Source organism: Lutra lutra, chromosome 18 (genome assembly GCF_902655055.1).
Source record: "Lutra lutra chromosome 18, mLutLut1.2, whole genome shotgun sequence".
Classification (NCBI taxonomy): Eukaryota; Metazoa; Chordata; class Mammalia; order Carnivora; family Mustelidae; genus Lutra; species Lutra lutra.
In genome coordinates, this window is record NC_062295.1 from 1,629,610 (window position 1) to 1,656,232 (window position 26,623).

At 63.9% G+C, this 26,623-nt stretch overlaps 1 protein-coding gene across 8 annotated transcripts in view; it reads left to right on the top strand.

The window, feature by feature from the left end:
• The first annotated feature begins 51 nt into the window (after window positions 1-51).
• The window catches only part of TSC2 (TSC complex subunit 2), a 31,458-nt gene continuing 4,886 nt past the window's right edge, over window positions 52-26,623 (top strand). Inside the window, exons 1-32 of one of the 8 annotated variants that reach the window (XM_047713973.1) lie at window positions 52-180; window positions 681-847; window positions 1,884-1,970; window positions 3,440-3,550; window positions 4,549-4,693; window positions 5,558-5,675; window positions 6,079-6,127; window positions 6,521-6,646; window positions 6,964-7,037; window positions 8,084-8,210; window positions 8,895-9,038; window positions 9,887-10,024; window positions 10,772-10,875; window positions 11,180-11,261; window positions 12,176-12,331; window positions 12,738-12,854; window positions 15,202-15,324; window positions 16,082-16,188; window positions 16,355-16,505; window positions 17,644-17,766; window positions 18,173-18,307; window positions 18,921-19,110; window positions 19,876-19,969; window positions 20,138-20,240; window positions 20,483-20,577; window positions 21,730-21,858; window positions 23,171-23,335; window positions 23,590-23,742; window positions 23,842-23,954; window positions 24,410-24,622; window positions 25,542-25,745; window positions 26,267-26,335. In XM_047713973.1, the coding sequence (XP_047569929.1) occupies window positions 710-847; window positions 1,884-1,970; window positions 3,440-3,550; window positions 4,549-4,693; window positions 5,558-5,675; window positions 6,079-6,127; window positions 6,521-6,646; window positions 6,964-7,037; window positions 8,084-8,210; window positions 8,895-9,038; window positions 9,887-10,024; window positions 10,772-10,875; window positions 11,180-11,261; window positions 12,176-12,331; window positions 12,738-12,854; window positions 15,202-15,324; window positions 16,082-16,188; window positions 16,355-16,505; window positions 17,644-17,766; window positions 18,173-18,307; window positions 18,921-19,110; window positions 19,876-19,969; window positions 20,138-20,240; window positions 20,483-20,577; window positions 21,730-21,858; window positions 23,171-23,335; window positions 23,590-23,742; window positions 23,842-23,954; window positions 24,410-24,622; window positions 25,542-25,745; window positions 26,267-26,335 (3,883 nt within the window). In that variant the 5' untranslated portion in view covers window positions 52-180; window positions 681-709. The remainder of the gene's footprint in view (window positions 181-680; window positions 848-1,883; window positions 1,971-3,439; window positions 3,551-4,548; window positions 4,694-5,557; window positions 5,676-6,078; window positions 6,128-6,520; window positions 6,647-6,963; window positions 7,038-8,083; window positions 8,211-8,894; window positions 9,039-9,886; window positions 10,025-10,771; window positions 10,876-11,179; window positions 11,262-12,175; window positions 12,332-12,737; window positions 12,855-15,201; window positions 15,325-16,081; window positions 16,189-16,354; window positions 16,506-17,643; window positions 17,767-18,172; window positions 18,308-18,920; window positions 19,111-19,875; window positions 19,970-20,137; window positions 20,241-20,482; window positions 20,578-21,729; window positions 21,859-23,170; window positions 23,336-23,589; window positions 23,743-23,841; window positions 23,955-24,409; window positions 24,623-25,541; window positions 25,746-26,266; window positions 26,336-26,623) is intronic. The other 7 variants (XM_047713975.1, XM_047713974.1, XM_047713976.1 and 4 more) reach the window with 7 other exon arrangements.

The window sequence follows — 26,623 nt, forward strand, 5'->3', positions numbered from 1 at the left end:
CCGCCTTTCCGCCCGAGAGCGGCCGGGAACTACGACTCCCGGCAAGCTCGCCAGCGGTGCTCGGGCTCTGTGCGCTGCCGGAAGTTCGGATCGAGCTTCCGGCGGCGGCTCGGGGCTGGGGGGTGGGGCCCGGCGTGCGCTCATTTCTCCGCGCCGGGACGGCCAGGCGCCGGGTCCCGGGTGAGTGGCTCGCTGCCCCCAGACCGCTGACGCCGGCCCTGCCCACCCTTAGCCCGGCCGCGATGGGGCAGGGCGAGGCGGCCGCGCCGGGGAGGGGAGGGTGCTGCTCCGCGCAGAGGCGGCGGGGGCGGACCCCGCAGTGTCGCGGCCCCGGCCTTCGGCTGCGCCCACCGCAGCCTGAGCCTGGAGCCGCCAGTCCTCTTGGGTTTTAAGACGGAGCGGGTGCCGGGGGGTCCCCCTGCTTCAGGCGTCCGGGACAGGCCTTCCCCACGTCAGGGAGGAGACGGAGGCGAGCGTCAGGGCCGCTGCGCGCCGTTCCCCGCCCTCACCCGGTGCCCGCTGCTAGCCGGGACCGCTAGGCTGTGCTTGAGTTCCTCCCAGGAGCTGTGGGAGGCTCGTGCTCACCCGAGACTCGGCTTCCCGGGCGGGCATCCGGAGGTCGGCAGCGGGGCAGATGCGGGGAGCTGCCCCTGAGCTCTCCGCTTGTTTTCTTGGTGTAGAGGCGGCCTCTGGTGCGTTCCTGTCCACCATGGCCAAGCCGACAAGCAAAGATTCAGGCCTGAAGGAGAAATTCAGGAATCTGTTAGGACTGGGAACCCCGAGGCCAAACCCCAGGTCTGCAGAGGGCAAACAGACGGAGTTTATCATCACCGCCGACATCCTGAGAGTGAGTGAGCTGCATCGTCTGTTCTGCTAGCCTGTTGGGAGGTGCAGGGCAGGCTGGGTCCCCTCTGCCACCAGGTTCTGTGGGAGGTGGGACTGCTGCCATCCCCAGTGCCGTGGAAGCCTGTCTTTCCGTCGGAGGTCGAGGAAGTCAGGACCTCGGGGACTGGGTCCAGCACACTTGAGGTAGAACTCGGGTATCTGTGCGGGAGAGCCTGCTCTACTGACCGTGGCGAAAACACCGGGCTTGGTGTCCACAGGGGATTAGGGTTATAGCCAGGTGTTACCCTGGTCATTTGTGAGCTCCTTGGAGCAGCTGGTCTTTGTTTCCTGGAGTGTGCTTGAGTCGCTCTCCCACATCCCGGCACCGTGATTTAGAAAATGCCGAGTTTCTGCACGCGTGAGGTTTCCCGTTCAGAGACAACCAAGGTACTCGTCAGCTGGGGAACAGAGAAACAAAACGCAATAAGCTCTGTACAACGGAGTATTTGTCATTCGGCAAAAGAAGGAGCGAAGCGTTGACACATGCTGTGATGTGGACGAACGCTGGAAACTTGCTAAGTGGAAGGAGCTAGGCACAGAGGCCCCGCCTAACGAGTACTGCCACAGCCGTGAAATGTCCAGGATAGGAGAGTCCGTAGAAACGGAAAGTCGGTCAGCTTTTGTGGGGGCTTGAGGGGATGGGGAGGGGGGGTGACTGCTAGTGGGTGGGACGTTTTCCTCTTAGGTGATGAAAACATTTGGGAGTTAGCGGACACGGTTGCAGGCGTCGTGAATATGCCAAAATTGTACAGGTTTGCATCGTTCAAACAGCTAATTTTGTTACGTGAATTTTATCTCAATAAAACGAAATATCGCAAAAAAGAGAGGTAGTCTGTTCTCACCCCACTGAGATGGAGGCGTAAACTCTGGTGGTCCCTGATTTCAGAAGTAGCCGCGGCAGGTCTCCAGCATGGGAATTCTCGGGCGGTCTGTGCCTGGTGGTTAAGGAGACCCCTTGCCTGAGCCCCGGCCCCTTTGCCGCTTTCATCTCTCGCCAGGAACTGAGTGTCGAATGTGGTATCAACAGTCGCATCCGGGTGATAGGGCAGATCTGCGAGGTTGCCAAAACGAAGAAATTTGAAGAGGTAGGTCTGCCTCAGTCGGCTGCTGTCCACAAGTCTGACGTGGCTCTTTCGAGGAGCCCGGCTGAGCGCTAAGTGCTACTACTAACTTATGCACCCTTTTAGGGGAGCTTCTGGGAATGCTCTGGGCATAATCCCTTGGGGTCACTCACACGTGGAGGTGGGGAGCAGAGGCACTAAGGTTTTTGTGGCAGTTCCGAGAAAGGCTTTAATAGGGAGTTGCAGAAATGCATGCTTACTTGAGTCTTCACGTTTCAGGGAAGGAAAGGGAGCATCTGGAAACCTTGTGGCTCAAAGCATGCCATTTCTGGTGTCTTTTTGGGAGAGGTGTCTGGTTGGTAGCCTCAAGCAGCCTCACAGATATAAGCCCATTTATTTCGGGCGGATGGTTGCAGGCTCTCTCCAGGCGTCCCTGGAGGTTGTCGTGAGAGTACCTCAGGGCTCTGCTCTAGCCTGGCCCGGAGATCGGATGGGCAACTTGGGAGGAGACACGGACCAGGCAGACTGGGATTTACTAAGGGGGAGGGGAGGGCCGCCACGACATCCGGTGGTCATCTGAAACACGCAGGCTGTAAGTTACTGAGGATAAAGGTGAAAATAGTCTTCTGCGTCCATAAAGTTTTCCTGTAGGTAGGGAAGCGGGGGGGGCTGTGGTGAACAGACAGATAAGCCCAAGAGGCTGGCAGAGTCCCCCGGGCTGGTGTGTGATCTTGTTGTAGCTTCGGTTGTGTCACTAGGAGTGTTATGTGTAGGATAAAGGAGGTGAAAGTTCCAGAGCATCCTGAAATGGTCATAATGTGGGTCGGACACCATCTAAAGGACATTTTAGTCCTCTCCCAAGGGAAGTGAGCCCAGAAAAGGTTGAGAATGTCTGAAGGTCTGAAGACCCTGGTTGAAGGGAGCCCGGGATGATTAACGTGGAGCAGAGGAGGTGACAAGAGAGACTGATTCTGGGCAGCTGCAGGGGACAGGACCCCGTTACTCCGGGAGGCAGATTGCAGAAGCCCACAGCGTTCTCAGCAGCCCAGGCGGGGCAGGCGTGTGGTAGAGAGGGGCCCTTGGCTGGTACGGAGAGGCCAGGGGAGTGGGATTTCTGGGTCAGGCTGTAGACCCAGGCCTGCCTGGTCCTCAGATTCTTTCAGTGGCTTTCTTCACTGGAGTCCGAGCACGCTCTAAAGGGGGACTCCTGACCGACCCTGGGGGCCCCTGGCACAGCTCCCCTGGCCGCTGCTTTCCTCCCTCCCCGCCAGGCTGTGGCCAGAGCCTGTGCGTGTTCGCGGTTCGCAGTAGCCTGCGGCAGGGCCCCAGCAGCCTCCAGGTCACTTGGCTGTGAGGGCACACGACATGTGGGCTTCAGGGGAGTGAGTTCTGAGTCAGAAGAACCGTTCCGCTCTGTCCTTTGCTCGTGGTACTGAGCCTTGAGTGGAGGGGGCCGGTACCCCCTAACCGTGGTCCCTCTTTGCTGGCGGCAGCATGCGGTGGAGGCGCTGTGGAAGGCCGTGGCGGACCTGCTGCAGCCGGAGCGGCCCCCGGAGGCCCGGCACGCGGTGCTGGCTCTGCTGAAGGCTATCGTGCAGGGGCAGGTAATGGGCGGCAGGGCTGCGTGCCGGTGGACCTGGGCTGGGTGTGGGGCGTGACTTCGGGTGGCTGTGGACTGCTCCGTCTGTGCCACCCGTGGGCTTTGGCCTTTGGTGAGGGCCCCGGCACCGGCTCTCTGCAGCCCGACAGCCCGAGCGGGCACCCCAGCCTCTTGAACCCAGGGGACCCCGGGTGAGCCCCTGGACCTCCGCCTCCTCTCCTGGAGAATGGGGGTGGCTATTCCCTCCTCTGGAATGTTTTGGGGTGTCGATGAGGCTGCAGAATGAAAGGGATGTGCCCACTTTGAGAGATTGGTGGCCTGCTGCTGCCCTCCTGCTGCCGGCCTGGGCCTCTGCCCATGGCTCCCTGGCTCCTGGCTTCTCCTAGAACCGGCAGCCTCTGCATTCCTGCCTGGAGGCTCTCTTCCCTGCTGTGCATTCCCCCAGCCCTGCACACCCCTGCTGCGTGGAAACGCTTGTCCCCTTTCAGAGTGGTCAGACCGTTTTTGTTTTTTTTTTTAAAGATTTTTATTTATTTATTTGACAGAGAGAGATCACAAGTAGGCAGAGAGGCAGGCAGAGAGAGAGGGGGAAGCAGGCTCCCCGCTGAGCAGAGAGCCTGATGTAGGGCTCTGGGATCATGACCTGAGCTGAACGCAGAGGCTTAACCCACTGAGCCCCCCAGGCGCCCCCTGGTCAGACCCGTTTTTATCATGCGCAGACACAAACGTGTCTCTTCTGGCCATGAGCCCCAGGCTGGAACTGTGTTGTCCCCTGCTATGTGCCCACAGCTCGTGCACAGACATGTGCACACATGCGCGCCAGTCTGGAGTGGTTCTGACATGCCCAGTTGGTCGCTTACAGCCAGTGCCTTTGGGAAGGAGAAGGGGTCCCAGGGTCGGGAGTCCTCGAGCCCCCCTCTACTTGGACAGCGTATGGCTGTGCGGGAGACCCAGCCGGCAGGGGTCCTGGCAGGACAGCTGAGCTTGTGCTTCTGTTTTCAGGGGGACCACCTGGGCGTGCTCAGAGCCCTCTTCTTTAAGGTCATCAAGGATTACCCCTCCAATGAAGACCTCCACGAGAGACTGGAAGTGTTCAAGGCCCTCACGGACAACGGGAGACACATCACCTACTTGGAAGAAGAACTGGGTGGGTGCCGCGGGGTTTCTCGGGCTTGGGGGGGTCCCGTTGGATTCTGAATGCCAGAAGGCTGCTGAGGCACAGGGGGGCGCTGCGGAGGGTGCGACACCATGAGCTTCTGCTTGTCTGAGTATGGCCCGGGACAGCCGCTGCGTCCCCCGGGGAGCTTGTTAGAGACGGACAGTGCTGGGCTTCACTGCAGACCTGTTCGCTCAGAGTCCCTGGGGAGTGAGGCCTGCTAGGGGGGCAGGAGGAGGACCAAGTTTCGTTATAGGGAGGCGGTGCTACTGACCGCGCGTCAGCCCGTGTTTTATCCAGGGTACCTTGAAGTTTCTGGGGGGCTGGGGTTGCCTTGTCGTGTCTTCTTGCTGGGCCTCTGTGTGCCCTGGGCCTGACCTCCCAGCCTTCCTCTTGGCTAGCCTTCCTCTCTGTTGTCCTGATGGGGTGAGGTTTCTGCCTCCGCCGTGGGGAGGGGAGGGAGGAGAAGGAAGAAATCAGCTGGCGGGGGCCCGGCGATGGGCCCCAGCTGGCAGTCTGTCTCCAGGACAGGTGCTGCTGGCTGCTGTGCTCAGGTTTTCTGAGGTGATTTGGCCAGTGGCCAAGCGTGGCTTTTGTCCCTGTTGAGAGAGTCTCAGGGAGGGGTAGAGGGCCAAGAAGCCTCAGGACCCGGGCTCCGAGCATCAGACACAAATCCTGCTACCACCCCTCAGCCTGGACCCGGTCAGCGCGGCCCGGGTCAGGTGAACTTCAGAGTTGGCTGTGCTGACCTGCTGGGGCTGCGCGTGGCCTGCTGACGGCAGCGGGAGGGCCGGGGGTGTTTTCCTGGTGTGGAGGGAGGAGGCCAGACATTGCCCTCCTCCTCTTCCCCCTCAGCTGGGTTCGTGCTGCAGTGGATGGACGTCGGCCTGTCCTCAGAATTCCTCTTGGTGCTTGTGAACTTGGTCAAGTTCAACAGCTGTTACCTGGATGAATACATTGCATCGATGGTCCAGTAAGGAGTTCCCGTAACGTCCCTCTGCTCCCGGCCCTGCTGCCTCAGCCGTCGGAGGCAGTGAGCAGTCGGAGGCGCCGCGACAGCGTGGCCGCCCGTGCTCCTGCCCGCGGAACGGGTGCTTCCGCTTTCACCGGCGCACGCCGCCAGCCAGCGCCTCCGTTACCGCTTGCGCCGTCGTTTTTTTGCACGTACGCAGGGAGCCGTGAGGCCAGGGACTGGGTCCTGCTGGTGCTGCCCCGTGGCTGGCACAAGGCAGGCACCTGCCTGTTTGTGGGGGAGTGGAGCCCTCGGGGGGTCAAGTTCTTGGTTTTAACTGACTTGTTGAGGTCCCAGAAAGTGGGGCGGAGCCGCACCGCCCCCCGGAGACGTCCTTCCACTGACCTTGCGCTTCCTCCGCCAGCATGATCTGCCTGCTGTGTGTCCAGACGGTGTCGTCCGTAGACATAGAGGTCAGTAGCTGCTCTCCCCCAGGGACGGTCCTCTTACCCTCCTGGGCGGGCCGGGTGGCGGAGCGCTTGGGATCCCAGCTCTGGGCTCGAGCCCCGCACTGCCCCTCACTGCTTACGTGGCCCTGGGCCAGCTGCTTGGCCTCTCTGGTGCTCAGGACTCCACAGGAAGTGAGGGTGTTTGGTTGGATGACCTCCGTCGTGGGGTTGTAGTTCCAGATGGGGCGACCCACCGTGACCGTGATGCTCCCTCCCTCTCCTTCTGAGGAAGGCTGCTTTGGCAGTGGGGAGGGGCGCCTGTCACTGACCAAAGGAGGGTGGGAACGAGGCTGGGGGTGGGGCACATCCCTGTGGGCGGGAGGCGGGGCCGGCGTGACCTGTGTCCCTCTCCCCCAGGTCTCCCTGCAGGTGCTGGACGCCGTGGTCTGCTACAACTGCCTGCCGGCCGAGAGTCTCCCGCTGTTCATCGTCACTCTCTGCCGCACCATCAACGTCAAGGAGCTCTGTGAGCCTTGCTGGAAGGTGGGGTTCTGAACTGCTCTGGAGGGGCTTCCCCAGATGAAGGTGGAGGCCAGGCATGTGGACAGGACAAGGGCTGTGCTGTGTTCAGTGAATGGCTGTCTGCCCTACTGAGGGGAATCCAGTAGCATTTTCCTGGGGTCTGAGCTGAGGCCGGGATTTTGGTAGTAGTTTGAAAACGCTGCTGCCTCTGTGTTTGGGAGGAGGCGGCAGGAGGCCGCTGGACGCGGAGGGCTTCAGAGTGCTGTCTGCACGAGGCTGGCCCCCGGGCCCTGGGGCTGGCTTCTGCTCACCTCTGATGGCGGTGCCTTGTTTCCCAGCTGATGCGTAACCTCCTGGGCACCCACCTGGGCCACAGTGCCATCTACAACATGTGTCGGATCATGGAGGACAGGCGAGTGTGCCCCGGGCCTGGGGTGGACCGGTGTGGGCCAGGTGGCTTGGGTCAGCAGCCACAAAGCCTTCTCCGGGGCCGGAGTGCTTTCCTGTCCAGTGCTTTCTGGCTGCTCCAGAAGCTTGCTGAGCTACAGCTCCCATCCTGTGTCCCTGGCCCTTGTGCTGTCTTTCCTCTGCTGCAAAGTCAGAACCTTCAGAACTAAGGCCCTGAGTGGTCCTGTACTCCCACCTCGTCAGGGAGGGCTGCCTCACCGGGTGCTGTGATGAGGCCCTTGCCCTCCCCTCCCCCAGCCAGATCATCACAGGGTCTGTTGCTTCTGCCCCTGAGGGATGGTGCAGGTCTGTCCACTCCCAGGACCTCCAGCCCCTGGAGCCCCACTCGCTCCTCGCCAGCCTCCCAGAGTCTGCTGCTCCACACGCAGCTGCGTGCCCTTCCCCACACGCCTTGGACCATGGCATGGTTGGTTCGGAGCCCTGAGAGCTCCTCCTGCTCTGAGGAGAAGAACCACACTGCCCACCACGGCGAGTGCTGGGTGGCCAGCCCTGCCTCAGCCCATTGTCCTCCCGCCTCTCCTTGCTGCTGTCCCCCCTACCCAGGGCCTCTGTGCCCGCCCGTTCCCTTGGCTGCCAGGTCCTCCCTCCGTGCTCCGGTTTCTCTGAGGGTGTACCCACCTAGGGTGGTTGCTGGTTGCCCAGTGTCCTGGCAGACTCCTCTGGCCCTGGGCTTTCCGTCTTGGCTGTAATTTGAGGGAGGGACTTGGCATTTCTTCAGGTGGTTCTTTGGTTCACACCAGTGCCTCCTAGACCGTAAGCACCATGAGGCCAAGGGCCTTCTCTTATTTACCTCCGTGTCCTGGCATGTGGCACGGCCCCGGGGTCAGCAGTGACGACTGCGGTGGGAAGGCCTGAGTGAATCGGGTCATGGCCGCAGGCCCACGTCCCCTACCCACAGCCTCTTCCCCAGCCTTGTTGCTTCCCCGTAAGAGCAGGGGGCTCAGGGACCGCAGGCTCGGCTGACATGTGGTCTTCCTGCCATCGCTGCAGAGCCTACAAGGAGGACGCCGCGCTGCTGAGAGGCGCCGTGTTCTTTGTGGGCATGGCTCTCTGGGGCGCGCACCGACTCTACTCTCTGAAGAACTCCCCAACATCTGTGCTCCCGTCCTTTTATGAGGTGACTTGGCTTCTGCGCCATGGGGGCTGCCACACGGGGTGGAGGGGACACGGCTCGGGGATGAGCGCAGGTCCACAGGTGGCGAGGCCACGGCTTTCGGTCAGGTGCTTTGTGACCTGGGGACCCTGAGGTCTAGGACCCTTGGCAGGTTTCGTTTTAAGTGAACGTTCTGTCTTAGGGACTTCAGCCCTTGTGGAGGAGCAGCAGAACTGCTCCGGGGTCCCCGAGGTGACGGCGTTAGCTCGTCAGGCGCTGCTCTCGCTCTAAAGCGAGGCCCGAGACGTTGCTTCTTTGTCCGCGGTGCCCGCCGGCGTTTGAACACTGGCTGTGCATGTGCTCACGCCGCGGGCAGGGCGCCCTGGGAGCCGAGGGTTCTTCCTTGGGTGGCAGGGGGCGTGGTCTGCGCCCTTGGCTTGCAGGGGTGGCGTTCCGGCTCTGCAGGGCTGGGGGGTCGGCGTCCCGGAGCCGGCAGCAAGTGGTGTGGCTGAGTCCGGCCCTTTGGAGCCGGGCTAACAGGAGTGCTTCCGCGCTCCTGGGGTACTTCTTCTATGGCCTGGGAGCACATGTGGGCAGCGAGTCCCTCGAAGGCCTCTCGGTCTGGCTTCCGAGGGCCCTGGGATGGGGGCTTGCTGGGCAGGAGCAGGAAGCGGCTGAGCGCTGTGTTCCCTGGGTCTCTTGTTCCAGGCCATGACCTGTCCGAACGAGGTGGTGTCCTACGAGATTGTGCTCTCCATAACCAGACTGATCAAGAAGTACCGGAGGGAGCTCCAGGCCGTGACGTGGGACATCCTGCTGAACATCATGGAGCGCCTGCTGCAGCAGCTCCAGGTGCGGCGGCCAGGGGGCCGTGGGGCCGGGGGGGCCCGGACAGCGGGCAGGCAGGCCACCGGGTCCTTCCCTGGGTGGCTGTGGACCTACGGGGCTGGAGGCCCACCTCCCCGTGAGCAGGGCCCTCCCTCCACGCCTTCTGGGTCCGCGTTATTGGCCAGGTCTGTGTGCTCTCCCCACTGAAGGTGGTGGCTTTGACGGCAACAGGTGGGCGAGGGGGTGGGGCCGGTGTCCCGCAAGTCCCAGAGGGGGATACACTGCATCCCCTTCACGGTCTGTAAGGGGACCCTGAAGAAGACATTTCCTGGGGCATCGGGGATGCCGCCCATGGGTTTGCTGTAACTTTGGCGGAAATACTAACCGCAGTAGGAGAGGGATGACATGGGGGCAGCGTGGGGGCTGTAGGAGAGTTGAGGCTCTGTCTAGCCGGGCTTGGTGGCGGGGTCTCTTGGGGCACAGGGTCTTGTGCGGGGGGAGGGCACTGAGCCTGTGCATGGCGATGTGCACGGCCAGGCCAGTGGGCAGAGGACTAGACTGTCATCCCTCAGGGCCTGCTGGCTGAGCCAGACCGTTGTCACTGACCCGCTACCCCTAGAGCGGCAGGCTGGGAGGCAACTGCCCTGGGGTTTCTAGAAGGTGCTTGAGCTGTGGGGAGGTGTGAACATGCTCAGAGGTGATCCTTTGGAGGTCTGCTGGGTGGGCAGAGCAGGACTCCTTGGGGTCCTCACTCCCTAAATGAGCGAGAACGGCCCGCCTGCCCCCCATGCCCCATGTCTGAATGCGGCTCGCTGGAGACCCGCACTCTGAGGCCAGAGTCACTCCTCCGGGACCACACCTCTGTGTTGCAGAGCCTGGACAGCCCAGAGCTCAGAGCCGTCGTCCACGACCTGCTGACCACGGTGGAAGAGCTGTGTGATCAGAGCGAGTTCCACGGCTCTCCGGAGCGATACTTTGAGCTGGTCGAGCGATGCGCAGACCAGAGGCCTGTAAGACCTCTTCTCCCCTGACTCGGCGGGGCCTTTGGCGCTTGGGCAGGAGGTTAGCCGAGGTTAGACTGCCGGGGGAGAGGTGGGACCCCACGACTGAAACAGCTCTCCTTGAGTTGGAACTCGGGCTGGCAGGCAGGCTCCTGCTCTCCGGGGCGGGCTGCTGGGGCGTCAGCAAGCTGACTGCACGTGGACCTGTTGTAGACGGCGCTAGCCCGACCGTCCGCTTCCTCCCACCCGCGTGGAGGCAGGTTCTGGCTGGCTCCTGGGGACTTGTCGCTTGGCGTGTCTGCTCACCGGGCAGCAGGAAGTGCTCGTGCCAGGAGCCCACGGTCTGACGCCAAGACTTTTGTGTGGGTTCTTTTTTTAAAGATCTTATTTATTTGAGAGAGAGATCGCAAGCAGGCAGAGAGGCAGGCAGAGAGAGAGGGAAAGGGGGAAGCAGGCCCCCTGCCGAGCAGAGAGCCTGATGCGGGGCTCGATCCCAGGACCTGAGACCATGACCTGAGCCGAAGGCAGAGGCTTAACCCACTGAGCCTCCCAGGCGCCCCCTTGTGTGGGTTTTTAAATGAATTCTCACTGCTGCTATCAGCGCCTTTGTGGTGTAGACTGCCCACCTGGGGAAGGGCTGGTGTCTGTGAGCGGACTCGCTCCTCCCCGCTCCTCCACCAGGGCCAGCAGCACGGGCGTGAGTGTAGGACAAGCCTTGGGGCAGAGCAGCTCAGCAACGGTGACTTCTTTCCACAGGAGTCCTCGCTCTTGAACTTAATCACGTACAGGGCTCAGTCGATCCATCCGGCCAAGGACGGCTGGATTCACAACCTGCAGCTGCTGATGGAGAGGTTCTTCAGGTAGGCAGCTGCAGAGGCCGGCCGGGCCCCAGGAGCCCGGGCCTGGTCGGGTCAGGGTTTCCCTTTCTCGTCCTTGGAGGGAGCGGGAGCAGGTCGGCCTTCCAGTGGGACAGAGTCCTCTGAGGCCCCCACGTGTACTTGCTCCGGCGGCCCCGCTCAACTAGCAAGAGGCGGACTCTGAGGGCTGAGCGCTCCGCCCCGTGGCCCCGTGTTGGGTCTGGACGTGGGCGAGCCAGGCCTGGTGGAGGGCGAGGCTGGCCATGGAGCCCTCGCCCAGACCCCAGCAGGTGTGCCCCGCTCCCAGGAACGAGTCCCGCAGTGCTGTGCGCATCAAGGTGCTGGACGTCCTGTCCTTCGTGCTGCTCATCAACAGGCAGTTCTATGAGGTGCGAGTCCTGCTGGGGGGTGCAGGGTATGGTCGGCGGGCCCGGGAAGGGGCTCTGTGAGCCTCCTGGGACACCCGTCTGTGGCAGGCTTGCTTAGTGAGCTTGGTTCTCCCCCCGTTCACGCGCTCGGGTATCGGTTCCCGCCTCCCGCCAGGTCTCTGCTGGGCCAAGAGTTGCAGGGCCCAAATGGAAGTTCTCAGCAGAGTCTCGTGTGGGGATGTTTTCTTTTTGCTTTTGTGGTCCTGTTCTCCAGTCCCAACCCGACCACAGTGGTGCCAAGCCCTGCCTGCCTGTCTCCTGCTGCTGCGGCTTTCCCTCCAGCCTTAACTTGGTCTGGGGCCAGAATCTGTCCCTCCGACACTTGTGTGCCCCTGCTTGCCTGTCCTTTCCTCCGAGAGCTTTTCCCCTGGAGAGCTGGGTCTTTGCTCCAGTACGCTCTGTGCAGCTTCTGGAGGGCAGCCCAGTCCCGGTGTTTCCGCTATTCCCAGCCCTGCCTGGTCTGCCCACTCCTTCCCTTCCAGCCTTCCTCTTCCCCGCACCTCTGTCCCTTGGAATTCAGTTCAGCGCTGCCTCTTCCAGGAGGCCCCTCTGGGTTCTCAGCTTTTTCATGTCGGGGTTGGTCTTATCTCGCTCTCTGCTGCTATGGTGCGTTGTATCTCCCTCTGTAGAAGCTGTTGTCATCCTGCCCATCATTGTAGGCTCATGATGTCGGGGACGGGCTCTTCCCACCCCAGAGCGTGCACATGGGGGGCCCACCCTATGACGGTGAATGAGCAAGAGCCAGCCCGGCCACTTGCTGCTGCCTCGTACCTGGGCCTGTGGGCCTGGGCCCCCGAGGGGCTGTGCAGAGCGTCCCTCAGCTGTGGCCGCCCCTGCCCCACGTTGCCCACCTCCCCCAACTTGTGCTGCTTCAGGAGGAGCTGATCAGCTCAGTGGTCACCTCACAACTCTCCCACGTCCCAGAGGACAAAGACCCCCAAGTCCGGAAACTGGCCACCCAGTTGCTGGTGGACCTGGCTGAGGGCTGTCATACCCACCACTTCAACAGCCTGCTGGACATTGTGGAAAAGGTGAGGGCCGCTCGAGCCTGGGGCTCCGGGTGCCTGGGCTGCTAGAGAGTCCCCCAGTTGTGGCCAGGCTGCACAGGCAGCACTGGCCTCTGGACCATTTGTCCCTGTTTTGCCTAGAGCAATGGCTGCGTCTCAGGCAGGGCTGCCTTGCATCGGGGATGGGCGGTGCTACGGAGCTCCTGGGACACAGCCGTGGTGTGGCTCTGGAGCCGGGCTGGGGTGCATCGTCCTTATGCACCGCCAGTGTGCTTTTCTCTGAACTGTGAAATACATCGCAGTTTCTGGAAGGGCCCTTAGGAGCGTAAAATGCAGCTTTTGAGAAATGCAGAGGAAAGTGCCGGGTCTGACCATAGCTGCTGCGGGGAGCCCTGAGCTGGGGAGCTGAATGCACGTTTTCTCTCTGAAGGTGATGTCCCGCTCCCTTTCTCCACCCGCTGAGCTGGAGGAGAGAGACGTGGCGGCGTACTCGGCCTCCGTGGAGGACGTGAGGACCGCCGTCTTGGGGCTCCTGGTCATTCTGCAGGTGCGTCTCTGCCTTTCTGGGAGGGCCAACTGGCCGCCTCTGGGCAGCTGCTGTGCAGGGACACGTCTCCGGGGAGACCTGGGACATGTCTCCGGGGAGACTGCCATGGGGGTCGCGGAGGGCAGTCTGGCGTGACCCAGGCTCCTTGTCACCGTGTGGGGCGCTCCTGAGGGTCGCGGGGCCGGTCTGGGCAGAGATGCCCTCACGTTGCTGCTGAGGCGGGGCGGGCTGCCGTGTGGTCTGGCCCCATGGTAGTGGGCTGGTTTCACGGCTTCGTTGAGACATGTAGTTGGCGTTCCGTGGAATTCGTGTACCGCGGATGTGGTCCAGGGGAGTTTCCGGTACCTCCACAGACTCACGTGGTGGGCGCCGCGCCTCTGTGCCTTTTAGAACGTCTTTCTTCCCCGGAAGCAACTCCACACCCATTAGCTGTTTCTCCCCACTTCCCCTGGGCACCCTGGCAGCCACCAGTCTACTTTGCGTCTTGTGGATTTGTGCCTTCTGGACGTTTCCTGTGACCATGGACTTGTGCAGTGTGTGCTCTGAGAGTCTCGAGGCTCCCTGGGCGGGCGGCAGGGCGCAGGGCTTCGCTCCGATGGCTGTCGGGTCTTATGTGGATTTGCTGTCTCTGCTTGTCAGTTCCTGTGCTGCTGGTCACTGGGTGGTTCCCCCTTTGCGCCCCTGTGAATCCTGCCGGGGTGAACGTCCACGCGCCAGTGTGTGTGCGGACGCGGGTTTTCCCTTCTCTTGGGTGCAGGCCTGTGAGGGGACTCGCTGGCTCGGATGGCGACCCGACCCCGCACGGGTCAGCCGAGGAGCAGCCGGACCGTGTTCCGCAGGGGCCGCTCCGTGGCCGGGACCAGTGTGAGGCTCCTTTACCCACAGTCCCCGGCACGCCTGCGGCTCCACTTTGCTGGAGCATCGCAGGCTGCTGTGGTCTGATTCACGCCCTTCGCGAGGAGCGCCCGGTGGCCGTGTATGTGTCTTCTTTGTGGAAGCGTCTGCTTGCCCCCTCCGCTCGCTTGTTAACGGCATCGTTTGTCTTTTTGCGGAGTTGTGAGGGGACTCGGTGTGTCGTGGGTGAGTCTGTCCTTGGATTGGTGCTCGCTCTCCGTTGCTGTGGCCAGGCACCCCTGCTCGCTGGCTTGACCGGGTCCCTGCGGGCCTCCTCCGGCCTCCGCCTGGGCTCTGCTGCTGATGTCACCGCATCACGGGGTCCCTGGAGCTCACTCGCCAGTGTCCGTGTTATGTAAAATGCGGTATTTGAATCTGTGGCCTCGAATGCTTGTTCACAGAATGTCCCGTGCCGCTTCCGTGGGACGGTTATTTCCTGGCGTGGAAGTTTGAAGTGTTTGTAGAAAGGCGGCTGGCACCTCGGTGGCCTCCTGTCCTGGGAGCCCGGCCCCCTTTAGACCTCTGGTGGGTGAGGGGTGCGTCGGCCTGAGTGAGTGCAGAACCCTGCTGCGGAGAAGCTGGGCAGGCGGCTCATCGCCCTCGCTTGGAGCTCGGGCCCTGCAGACCCGGGGTGGGGGCCACAGAGCCAGGCTGTTGGCGAGCTGGGGCAAGGTCCTGGGCCCGGAGGCGCTCGTTTGGGAGATAACCCGCGCCCCGTGAAACAGGCGAGCGGCACGCACGGAGCGCGGTTAGACTGCGTCCGTCTTTCCTGCTGGCCAGGCGGGCCCAGCTGCTGCCGTCCCCTCCCCTGTGGTCCTTTCCGAATGGGCCTGAGCGTCAGGTCCAACTCTCTCTCCCGTCCGTCCTCTGGTGGTAAAACCTCTCTTGAAGAGCAGCAGTGATGGACTTTGTAAGGCCCTGGTTTGAGTACCACGAGCCACGGAGGCGTTCCTCTGGCTGTGGCTGGACCCCCAGCGCCTGGCCAGCCCGTGCCACCCCGCAGGGCCCCCCACCAGGGTCTCACCTGGCCTCTCCTGGGCTCCTGTGTTGGGGAGCTGGGGCGGGCAGGGGGCTCGCTGCGGGATGACAACCCAGCGGCTGGGGAATGGCCCCCTATAGGGCCCCCTGGAGCCCGCGGGGCCTCACTCGCCCTGGTCTGTTCTGCGCCGGTGGCCGGAAAATGTGTCCTACATGTTGCTGAGCAGTGCCGCATTAGACACGTTTTCCTGATTCACGAGTGGATTCCCTTTCTGCCACCACCAAGGGTGTGCGCGTGTGGGGGCGTCCGTGGGATGGAGTCCCGGGAACGGAGGTGGCAGCCGGTGGGCCCTGTGTGTTGCCCAGTCACTCCCCAGAGCTCGTCCTGTTCCCCTTGTCCTGGGCATCGGGTGCTGGGTCCCTAGCTGCGTCTTGGCCTCCTGCCCTCGGAGTGACTGGCACACTCTCTCCACAGACCAAGCTATACTCTTTGCCTGCCTGCCACGCGATGCGCGTGTACGAGACGCTCGTTGGCCACATCCAGCTGCACTACAAGCACGACTACACCCTGCCTATCGCCGCCAGCATCCGGCTGCAGGTAGGATGGGGCTGCTGGGCTGACCGTGGCCGGGCTGGTACCACTGTGGCTCAGGGCTGGCCACGGCCGTCTTCCAGGGTGCCTGCTGGTGCCAGCAGGGAGCTCAGGCCGGGACGGTGGCAGGTGGCCCAGGAGCGCGCTCCCATTAGACCAGCTGTGGCCGCAGCCTCCCCGGGCCCTGGTGCCCTTCTTGCTGCGTCCTTGTGCCTCTGCGCCGCTCTGAGCCAGGTGGTGGTCCGCAGTGTGGGCGGAGATGAGCTTCCACGGCTTTTAGGGTGCGGCCTCACCCCTGGGGCTGCAGTCTTCGTGCAGCGGGCCGCGGGGCAGGACACACAGCTTGCGGCTGCCGTCGTAGGTGTTGGCGCCAGGCCGAGCGGCGGTCACAGGGAGGGAAGTCCTGGTCCCTTGCAGAGCCTCTGTGTGATGGGGCAGCTTCCGTCGTCAGGGCAGCCCGGTTAAGGGACCTGTCGGTCATGGGAGGAGGTGCCAGTGGCCTGAGCGTGGCCGTGTTTCCTGGCACTCGGGGCCGTGGGGCTGCCTGGCCAATGTGCAGGCCACGCTCCCTGTGTCCTGGGGGCGGGCCTGGCTGTGGCGGGAGAAGGCCCGGGATGCCTGTGTGGCACTGCCTGCACTGCTGCGGCCGCGGTGGGGTCGGCACGTGTGCTGTTGGGGCGGGGCCTTCCGTGGAGCAGCTGGGCTGAGAGTACACGGGCCTGCCATCTGCCCGGCTTTGCTGGATCTCGCTTTCTCCCTGCAGGCCTTCGACTTCCTGCTGCTCCTGAGAGCCGACTCGCTGCACCGCCTCGGCCTGCCTAGCAAGGATGGGGCCGTGAGGTTCAGCCCTTACTGCGTCTGCGATGCCATGTGCGTGTCAGCCTTGTCCCCGGCGCCAGCCAGGGAGCCAGCTGTGCCCAGCCCTGGGGGTGCCTGTGGGTCTGAGGAACGTCCCGAAGCCGCCCAATGACCGCTTAGGGTGCCCGCGCCAGTCCCTGCCCTGCGGCCTCAGTGCTGGTCCCCCCTGCTTTCACAGGGAGCCAGAGCGGGGCCCAGAGAAGAAGGCCAGCGGCGCCCTGTCCAATCCCACCGGGCCACCTGGCCCTACGCCCACAGGCCCCGCAGTGCGACTTGGCTCTCTGCCTTACTCTCTGCTCTTCCGAGTGCTGCTGCAGTGCTTGAAGCAGGTGAGCTGGCCAGTCCCTCCGCCATGCCCCGCACACCTCCCGTCCCTGCATCAGCCACCACGGTGGCACGCTGCTGCCCCAAGCGTCCGGTAGTTCTCTGACGGATGCCATGCGTCCCATCCTGTGAGCTGGGCATGAGCTGAGATGTGCCTGCCCCTGGGAGGTGGATTTGGTGTAGGATGGAGCTGTGTAGACACGTGAGGGAGTCGTTGGATGACGTGTGTCGGGTGGAGGCCGAGACGGGCTGTGTGCGACGGGGGGCTGCTGGCACTTCTGGCACGGGGGCGCTAGGATGGCTGGGTGGGGCGGAGAGGCAGGACAGGTTCTGGGGGTAGGAACAAGCAGAGCCTTGAGGGAGGGTGGGTGTCAGCGGAGGTGGGGCTGGGGCCTTGGTGGAGTGGAGGCCTGTCCCCGCAAGGGGGCCGGCGGGAGAGGCGATGTGGTCAGTGGTGCGCTGCTTTGGGCCTGGGAAGCCCTCGAGGGCCACAGGCAGGGAAGCCACTTCCTCTCCCTGGGGGCACCAGGCGTTGGCACTGAAGGGGGCCGTCGGGTACTTCCTGGGAGAGGTTCCAGGCCTGCGTCACAGGTGGGATCTGGGGAAAGGTTTTCAGGACTCACGGCCACATGTGTTGCTGATGGGCAGTGGTCTCCCCGATGAGCTGTGGAGGGCTGGCCAGGGAAGGTCCACGGTGGCCACAACCACGTCTTCCTCATCACTGTGGCCCTCAGTGGATTTTGGTTCCAGAGTGGGTCCCCGGGCTTGTGGATTATTTTGGAATACGTGCTGCTTTTCCTTTTGAGATACAGGTTTTTTACTCAGTACACATTCGTGGTGCTCTGGATGGGCCTCAGTCCGGGCTCGTGGCTACGGCGTCCCGGGCAGGTGGCCTCAGGGTCCCCGTCGGGCGCCCGGGGAGGGCAGGGCCGGTGTGGGGAGTCCAGGGTCAGCTCAGGGCGAGAGGCGGTGCCACCGGGCCTGGGCCTCCTGCTCAGCCTGGCGTCTGGAGGGTGCCACCGTCGTGCCACGGGGCACTTCCTTGGAGGAGCACGTGCTCCTGCGGGGACAGAGGGGGCTGGGGGGCCACGCAGCTGCCAGGCTGCCGACAGTGCTTCGGCTGAGGGGCCGCTTCCCCGGCAGGAGGCAGACTGGAAGGTGCTGAAGCTCGTGCTGGGCAAGCTGCCCGAGTCCCTGCGCTACAAGGTGCTCATCTTCACATCTCCGTGCAGCGTCGACCAGCTGTCCGCCGCCCTCTGCTCCATGGTAAGGCCGCCCCGCACCGTGGGGCTGCCGCCCACGCCTTCCCCTCCCAGCCCCCCAGCCCGGGCAGGCAGGTCACGTGCGGACACGGGAGAGGGCAGTCCCGCTGGGAGGCAGATCGTGCCCCTGGGGCCCTGTCCTCCCCTCCCCATTCGGAGGCCTCCATGCAGGGCTCTGGCTCGCCCTCCCCGTGTGCTGGCTTGACTCCTCTCCTTCGCCTTCCTCACTGGGCTTCCTGGGTCAGGAGCGTCCATCTCGGGTCTGTCCCTGGCCGGTGGGCGCTCCTTTGGGTCTGAAAAGGCAGACCTTGGCCAGAGAGAGAGTAGGAAAGCCCCCGGGCTCTTGGCCACCCAGCTGGTCGCCCGAGCCTCACTGACATGCAGGCTGCTGCCCGAGCCTCGGCCTTCAGCTTTCAGGTCCCAGGACCCTGGAGCGGCTCCGAGGCACCCCGGAAGGCTTCTCCAGAACTGACCTGCATCTGGCGGTGGTTCCCGTGCTGACAGCGCTCATCTCGTACCACAACTACTTGGACAAAACCAGACAGGTACGAGGCGGGAGAGGGACAGCGGGGCTGCTCCGTGGGGTGTTGGCCTCAGCTGGACGGGCCTGACGTTCTCCGCCGCCCAGGTCGGGGCTGGGGCAGGGAACACCTGCGGGGGTGGGGATGGCTCCGGGAAGCGCAAGTCCCCCGTGGGGCCCTGAGCCGCGCGCTGTCCTGGTCTCCCGTGGGGTGCTGTGTTCACGCGGGAAGCTGCCCGGAGTTCAGTGGGCCTGGTGGCCTTGTTGTGTTAGGCAGAACCTCCCCTGTCATAAGGCCAACCAGTTGGTCGGGGGGTTCCCATAACCAAAGGGATCATGGGCCTAGGGAGTCCTGTCTCCAGGGTGGGCTGAGGTGCCAGGGGGCCTGGCCGGTGTTGGTGGCTGGGAAGTATCAGGAAGCCCCTGACCAGAGCAGCCCACTGTCCAGTCTCATCAGGACAGCTTGGCTCCTGGTGCCGCACTGGTTTGGGGCTCAGGGACCTGGGATGAGGCAGTAACCTTCCTGAGTCTTGGTCTCGTCCCCTGTAGAACGTCCTAGAGTTGGCAAGGGGAGAGCAACGTGCGGGCAGGGCTGGGGTGTGGTGGGCTGGGTCTGAGGTGCCCGCTCTGTCCCACAGCGGGAGATGGTGTACTGCCTGGAGCAAGGCCTGATCTACCGCTGTGCCAGCCAGTGCGTGGTGGCACTGGCCATCTGCAGCGTGGAGATGCCGGACATCATCATCAAGGCGCTTCCCGTGCTGGTCGTGAAGCTCACACACATCTCAGCCACGGCCAGCATGGCCGTTCCGCTTCTCGAGTTCCTGTCAAGTGAGTGTGCGGCTCTGTGCGTGTCTGTGTGCGCGTGTGCGTGGTGGGGTAGATCCTCAGGGTCGCGGCTGTCACGTATGCCGACATCGCTGACCTCGTCTCGTGACTTCTCTAGGGAGACGCCTGGGCGTGCTGTCTCCATGGAGCACATGGGCTGTGCCATCCTTTCTGGTCTCAGGGCCTTCATGCCTCCCTTCTCGGCCTTCGAGCGGCCCATGCCACTCTAACCCTCAGTGTCGGTTTAAACAGCACAGAAGCCTGTCTTGAGGGACGTGGGTGTCTGTCCTCAGCCCGGCTCTCGCAGCCTTGTGGCGCTTCCCCTTAGGGCACATACCGCAGCTTGGACGGGTTTTCCTGGGGCTCAGGGTGCCCGCTCACTGCCTCGTTCCCGGTACCCGAGTGTGTGTCTAGCTCTCAGCAGGGAAGTAACAGGAAAAGAGCCACCGGCACTTATGCAAAGGGACACGTGGGCCCTTCACTGGGTGTTTTTCTGTTCACAGCCTTCTAAGGATGCGGAAGCCGCATCTAGCTCGGGGGTCCCACGACCGTAGGCTGCTGGCGGGGTTTTGCCTTGGGGACCAGTTTACGAGCTCTTGAAATAGAGAACCAGGGGGAAAGGGAAGGTTGCGTTCACGGGGCTGTGATCTTCAGTCCTTTGCAGCTCTCTGAGGTCAGGAGGTAGCACAGGTTCCTGGTGACGGTGGGGTGGGTCTTTGCCTCTCCCGCCCACCTGCGCCCCCTCACCCGTGTGTCCTGCCCTTGCAGCTCTGGCCAGGCTGCCTCACCTCTACAGGAACTTCGCGGCAGAGCAGTACGCGAGCGTCTTCGCCATCTCCCTGCCTTACACCAATCCCTCCAAGTGAGTGCCGGCCCGTGCCTCCTGCCGTGGCCTGGGCCAGCCGAGAGCCGTGCCGGTCCTTCACCTCGGACGGGCCTGTGGCATTAGGGCCTCGCTTCCATGCTCGGCCCCGGCCCCGTCAGCTTCGGGGCCCCATTAGAACCGCGGTCCTTCTCTTCCTCCTTACAGGTTTAATCAGTACATCGTGTGCCTGGCTCATCACGTCATAGCCATGTGGTTCATTAGATGCCGCCTGCCCTTCCGGAAGGATTTTGTTCCCTTTATCACTAAGGTAGGCCAGCGGAGCCCAAACCCGTTGTCGAGGTGGGACCTGCTTCGCCGTTGGCTGTCCGGCGGCCAGAACGGGGAGACGGACAGGGAGTGAGAGGTGGGCATCGTTGGGGGGCTGCGCTTGCCGCCCACAGCCTGCCAGGACCCAGCGCCCTGCAGGTGTGGAGCTCAGGCTCCTGGAGGGAAGAAACACAGGGTTCAGTCCCCAGTGGCTTATGGCTCAGGTCTGCTCCACTCTGCTAGGGCCTGCGCTCCAACGTCCTCCTGTCCTTTGACGACACCCCCGAGAAGGACAGCTTCAGAGCGCGAAGCACCAGCCTCAACGAGAGGCCCAAGAGGTGCGGGCCTGCGGCGGGAATGGGGCACAGCGGGGCGGGTTTGCAAGTGTGACCTGTGACCGATGGCGCACACAGGGTCTGGGTTGGCCTGCCGCCCTGTGGCCAGCCAGCGGCCCTGAGAAGTGGCTGGGGGATGTCCCTGTGCAGACCATGCTGGGTGCCAGGGGGTCCTGGCGTAGAGCCTGAAAAGGCCCTTTACGGGCTTACGTAGCTGGAGGAGCTACTGTCCCCACCCAGCTGGCCCCCGCGGCCCATGGTATTGCAGAGCCTGTGTGCTGGGCTGTGGCCAGGCCTGGCCTGCCTGAGACCCGAGGGCAGACACACAGAGCTGGGAATTGGGGTGCTAGCTTGACTCCACTGGATGGGCTGAGGGTTCCGTGAGGACTGTGGTGGCTCTGGAGAAGCCAGATCCCGGGCCTGGCTAGGGAGGAGCTCCGGGCCCAGTGGCTAGCCCAGCCTCGGGCCGAGGCTGCCTGTCCTCCTGAGCTTGCTCTCCATCCTTGCTGACCAGGGGCCACGCCCCTCTGGACCATCACAGCCGCTTTGCCAGGTCCGAGAGAGCTGTGCTAGGCCTCATGTCTTGTTTGCATCTCATACGAGCCGCAACTCCTCTTTCTGTGCCCGCCTTCCCACCTAAGCTTTGCAGTTCTCCTTTGGTGGAGATACGGCATTTTCCAGAATGACCAGGTCAGTGCGACCTACAGTCCAAAGCTGGCTTCTCCAGCTCCCAGTAGCTGAGCGCCAGGGGCCCCGAGCTGAGAACCAGCCCTTTGAGCGGTGACCTCCAGGGCCTCAGGGCGTCCTGGCCCCTGAGCGGGGTGGGCGGGGCTCCTGGTCAGCACAGCCTGGAACCTGCCTCGCATCGCGCTCCATATGTGTTCAATTTGCGCTAATGTTCTTCGTTTTGGTTCCGTGCGTGAAACCTGACTTTTTCTTAGTCATGTGTGTGAGATGTATTTTCATGCTTTTTTGTTTTCTGTTTCTTCCCCCCGCCAACTGGCCTCTGGCATGGTTTTTTGTTCATCTCACCCGCGGGCTCTCCATCCTGACCCTGTGGCCTGTGACCTTTCCTCCTCATCCCTCCAATGGCTTGTTCTCCCCTTCCGGGAGCTGGGCTCTCTGGGGCTCGGGCCCTCCTTCCTGTCCTGGTAGTTTGAGGATAGCCAGAACCCCCAAACAAGGCTTGACTAACTCTCCACCCGTGAAAGAACGCAAGGAGAGCTCTGCCACAGAGGCCTTCCGGTGCCGCAGCATCAGTGTGTCAGAGCATGTGGTCCGCAGGTAGTGGTGCGGCGGGCGGGGGACTGCGGCGGGCGGGGGCGCCCGGGTGGTGGTGCATGGGGCTGCTTGCATGAGCTCGTCGCCTGCCCACGCCCTCCCTGGCCGGAGCCGGAAGAAAGCCCCGGGGGTGGGTGGGCAGCCTTCGGTCCGGGGGAGCCGGGAGGGGCAGGTGGAAAGGTTGCATTCTGTCCCCGCGCCCTGGCGGAGCCGGGGCCGGCTACACGGTGTGCTCAGAGGCTTGGCTCAGAGCCTGGAGCAGGGCCGTAGCTCTGAGAGAGTGCGGCGTCCGGTGGCCGCTGCCCGTGGGGCTGGCCCCGGAGGTAAGGGTTCTTCGCGGAATCGAGTGGCGCCCGTGCAGGCTGGGTGGGAAACACATTTAGGGTTCGGCTTTCCTACGCTTGCAAGTGGTGGACTGTAGCCTTGAGCTTTCTTCTCGCGGAGGATTGCTTCCTGTCGTAGCCAGAAGGGAGCGCGGGGCTGTGTACGGAGCAGTGGGCGTGCGGGCGCGGCCGTGGTCGCTTCTCCCTGCCTGGGTGTGTGAGTGCAGGCGCGGGCTCTGGGGGTCACTGCTTCGCGCCGACCAGGCCAGGCTGCACTGAGCTGGGCGGGGGGCTGTCTCCTCCCCAGAAAGCCCCTCAGGCCTGGGAGTCCGAAGCTCGGAGACCCACCTCCTCAGCTCTGCCTGGCGTGGGCTCTGGCCTCGGGCTGGCCTCTGCCCAGCGGGCTCTGACTTGGGGCCCGGGAGCAGGGGCGGTCGGCTCTCTCCTAGTGAACTCTAACACAAGCCCAGCTTGGCAAAGGGGCTGTGAAGTTCCGTATTAGAATTAAACCTGCACGAGCCTCTTCTCCTGGTCGCTGGGTGCGCGCGGAGCCCCGGGGGGCCGAGTTGAGGGGGACAAGCCGCACACAAAGCCCAGACCCTCCCTGTCATCGGGAGGAAGCCATGTGGGCAGAATGCAATCTCGGTGTGTCTGTGGTCTTCGTGTCTCTGCATGACTAAACTGTCTGCCACCAAGCCGTCCCCTAACTCTCCTGTGCTTCGGTGAGGGGACGTCGGTCTCGTCTGTACCCTGTCTCCTGAGCCTCTGCTCCGACGAGTGGGCCTGGGTCTCTCCTGTGAGGCCCTGCGCCTCCTCTCTCTGGGTCGATGTGTCCGTGCGGTCTGCCACGGGGTAGCTCGACTGGGTGTGCACCCCGGCGGGGGGTTTGTGGGTGTGGCCCTCCCAGCACTTGCATGCCTCGAGCTTTGGCCCCAGGTGGGAGAGGAGTCGCCCTGCCCAGCCCCTGACCTCGCCGGGTCCCCTCCCTCCAGCAGGATCCAGACGTCCCTCACCAGCGCCAGTCTGGGGTCTGCAGACGAGAATTCGATGGCCCAGGCTGATGACAACTTGAAAAATCTCCACCTGGAGCTCACGGAGACGTGTCTGGACATGATGGCCAGATACGTGTTCTCCAACTTCACAGCGGTCCCCAAGAGGTGCGGGCCGGGCCCCGGGGCGGGGCGGGAGGCTAGCGCCTGGCTCCGCTTCGTGACTGTACTTGGCAGTGGTGTCCGCGGGCCAGGCTGCGGGGCTCCTTCGTGCAGGCGGGCCCTGGCCAGGCCTCCTGTGTGTCGTAGGACCCCCCTCCTCTGAGGCCCCCCGCGCCGCAGTCTACACACCTTTGAAACCAAGACGCCTTTTGCGAGAGCCCCTGGCAGCTGAGGTGTCGCTGACGCTGTTGTCCTCTCAGGTCCCCTGTGGGAGAGTTCCTCCTGGCTGGTGGCAGGACCAAAACCTGGCTGGTCGGGAACAAGCTTGTCACCGTGACAACGAGTGTGGGAACCGGGACCCGGTCGCTGCTGGGTCTGGACTCAGGAGAGCTGCAGGGAGGCCCAGAGTTGAGGTGCCGGCGCCTTCTGTCCCCTGCCCAGCGGTCCTTGGCGGTGGCTGTCCTGGGTCCAGGCACCTTGGTTATGCTCTGCACGGACCCTTCTGTCCTTAGCACTGACCCCGGTGCGCACGTGAGACAGACCAAGGAGGCGCCGGCCAAGCTGGAGTCCCAGGCTGGACAGCAGGTGTGCCGCGGGGCCCGGGACCGGGTCCGCTCCATGTCCGGTGAGCCTCGTGGGTCCGCGCACTCGCAAGGACTCCCTGGAACGTGGGGGACAAGGTGGTGGACCTCAGGCCTGTCTCAGTGCTTGAACAGCTGCAGTGTTGTTTCCGTGAGCCCTCGCTACGGCTGTGTAGCAAGGGGCATGCCTTCCTACAACCGGCCTGGGGCCCCCTCGTGGCCGCGGGTCTGTCCCTCGTGGCCGCTGTTTGCTGTGAGCCCTTGGCTGCTCTGGTCCTCAGCTTAGCTCGCCCTTGGAGTTTCTCTTGCTGCAGCAGGAATGAGCTGTGGTCCAGCTGTGGGGCCCCCTCCTACTGCCCCGGGTCTACTGAGGCTGACACCCTAAGAGGGCTGAGCTACGCCTGGTCGCCGGGCCCTGGGGAGAGCAGCGGGTTCTGGGCTCGTGGCTGTGCGGTAGGCAGGTGGTGGTCACCAGCACTCCTGCCCTCCTCTTCCTCAGGGGGCCATGGCCTTCGTGTGGGTGCCCTGGACACTCCAGCATCCCACTTCGCAGGTGGCCCCACTTCCCCAGGTGCACAGACGGCACTGGCCAGCAAACCCGAGAGGGCGTCAGCGGGCACCCAGTTCCCAGCACAGGAGAAGACGAGCCTGGCGGCCTACGTGCCCCTCCTGACCCAGGGCTGGGCAGAGATCCTGGTCCGGAGGCCCACAGGTACGGAGGGGCCTGCGCTCAGCGCACTGGGGCCGCTGCCACCACACGGTGAGCATGGAACCACCCCCTGCCAGGGCTCCAGGTACCCGGGAGTGAGTGGCAGGCACGCGGGGCCGAGGGAGCCCCTGCTCTGGGACTTCTGAGCTTAGTGCCCAGAGGGGAGTGGCGAAGAGGCGATCTGGGCACCTGAGCAGGAGGGCCTCCCTCCCAGAGCGCCGCGGCCCGGGGGGCGTCAGCCGCAGACACAGGCCTGGTACACCCAGAGCCTGGAGTCCCAGGTCACGGCGGCAGGGCTGTTCGCTCCTGTGAGTTTGTGTCCCGTCTCCTCTTCTTGGGAGAGCCCTGGGGATTTAGGGGCCGTCCGCGTGGCTCTGTTTTATCTTAACGAGCTGCTTTCTGAGCTGCTGGAGGCCGGGAGTGTTGGACAGATGAATTTTACGGGACACGATTGAGCCCATGATGGGTATTGCAGGAATTTAGGCCAAGGCCCGGGGCCTGAGATCTGTTTTGGGCACAGTGTGGTGGGCAGTGACAGGAGGGGGCTGGATGGCAGGCCCTGAGGAGCCTCGAGTGCGGGCACAAGGGCTGTGCGCGGGTCCTGGCTCCCGTGGGGGAACAGGCAGGGAGTAGGCGGGAGACCAGAGGCTCGGGCAGGGCAAGAGGCGGTGGGTCAGGACTGGAGGACAGTCAGTGTGGAAGGTTGATCGCAGGGGTGGTTCCTGGGCCTTAGTGGGAGAGGGACAGAGCCCAGAAGGCCCCCCACCCAGGCTTCTCTGTGCGAGGTCTGGGGCTTTGAGATGCCTCCGCGGAGCCCGGCCTGGGCACGGAAGCTGCCCTGGGGTGGAGAGTGGTGTGCACTGAGGACCGTCCGGCTCGCGCGTGCGGCGGTGACCAGTGCGCGGGTGCTGCCCGCCCCCAGGGAACACCAGCTGGCTGATGAGCCTGGAAAACCCCCTGAGCCCCTTCTCCTCGGACATCAACAACATGCCGCTCCAGGAGCTGTCCAACGCGCTCATGGCCGCCGAGCGCTTCAAGGAACGTCGGGACACGGCCTTGTACAAGTCGCTGTCCGTGCCGGCCGCCGGCTCCGCCAAGCCCCCCCCGCCCCCACGATCCAACACGGGTGAGTGCCGCCATCCCGGTGGGGGTGCGCCTGGCCGGCTCCCCGAGCTCTCCTTGCTGCCGCCCCCGCCTGCAGACGTGGCGCGGCCCTGAGCACCCCGTGCCCGGCACCGTCCTCGGCGTGTCCCGGGGCCCAGCAGGGCAGCTGCACGTGTGCTGGGGTCTGGGATTGGATGTGCCGCGCCCAGCCCGAGCCTACCTGCGTGTGCTCGTGCCCTCGCCCGGAGGGGCCCGTGCGCTCCCTCCGGCCTTGCCCGTGGCCACAGGTGGCGCTTGGAGGCCCGGGAGCTGCGCTGGTGAGGAGGAGGGCTGCCCCCCGCTCTGCGGACGCCCCCCACAGCTGCAGAGAGAGCCAGGAGCCCGCGTGGGCCGTGAGCCGCCCTCGGCCGGCCGGACGCCGCTGGCCCTCCGCTCTCTCCCTCCAGGCTCGGGCTCTGTGCGGGACTAGCGCTGCCTTTCCTCTCTGCTCGACTGTGCGTAGTCTGTCCTTCTGCTGACTGGCCGCTCGCGGTCTCCTTGCAGTGGCCTCTCTCTCCTCGCTGTGCCAGTCCAGTTGCCGAGCACAGCTGCACAGGGCCGTTTCCTGGGCAGGTATTCCCCCGTCTCTCTAAGGAAGGCGCTGTTTGCTGCACAGCGTCCCTCTGCCTCGTCCTCGCTGCCCCCGCCGTCCCTCGTGCGGCCATCCCTCTGCGACTCTGCCGGCGCCGCTCCTCGCCCCCCGCCCCGTCCCCTTCAGAGCAGGGCCCCGACTCGCATGGGGACGTCTGTGCAGGATGCCTGTGCTTGGCCGGCGGGCCCCTCTGCCCTGTGCCCTGCCGGACGGGCCCTCGCGGCTCCTTCTTCAGGCCTTGGGAGGTGACGTCACGCAGCTGAGTCGCA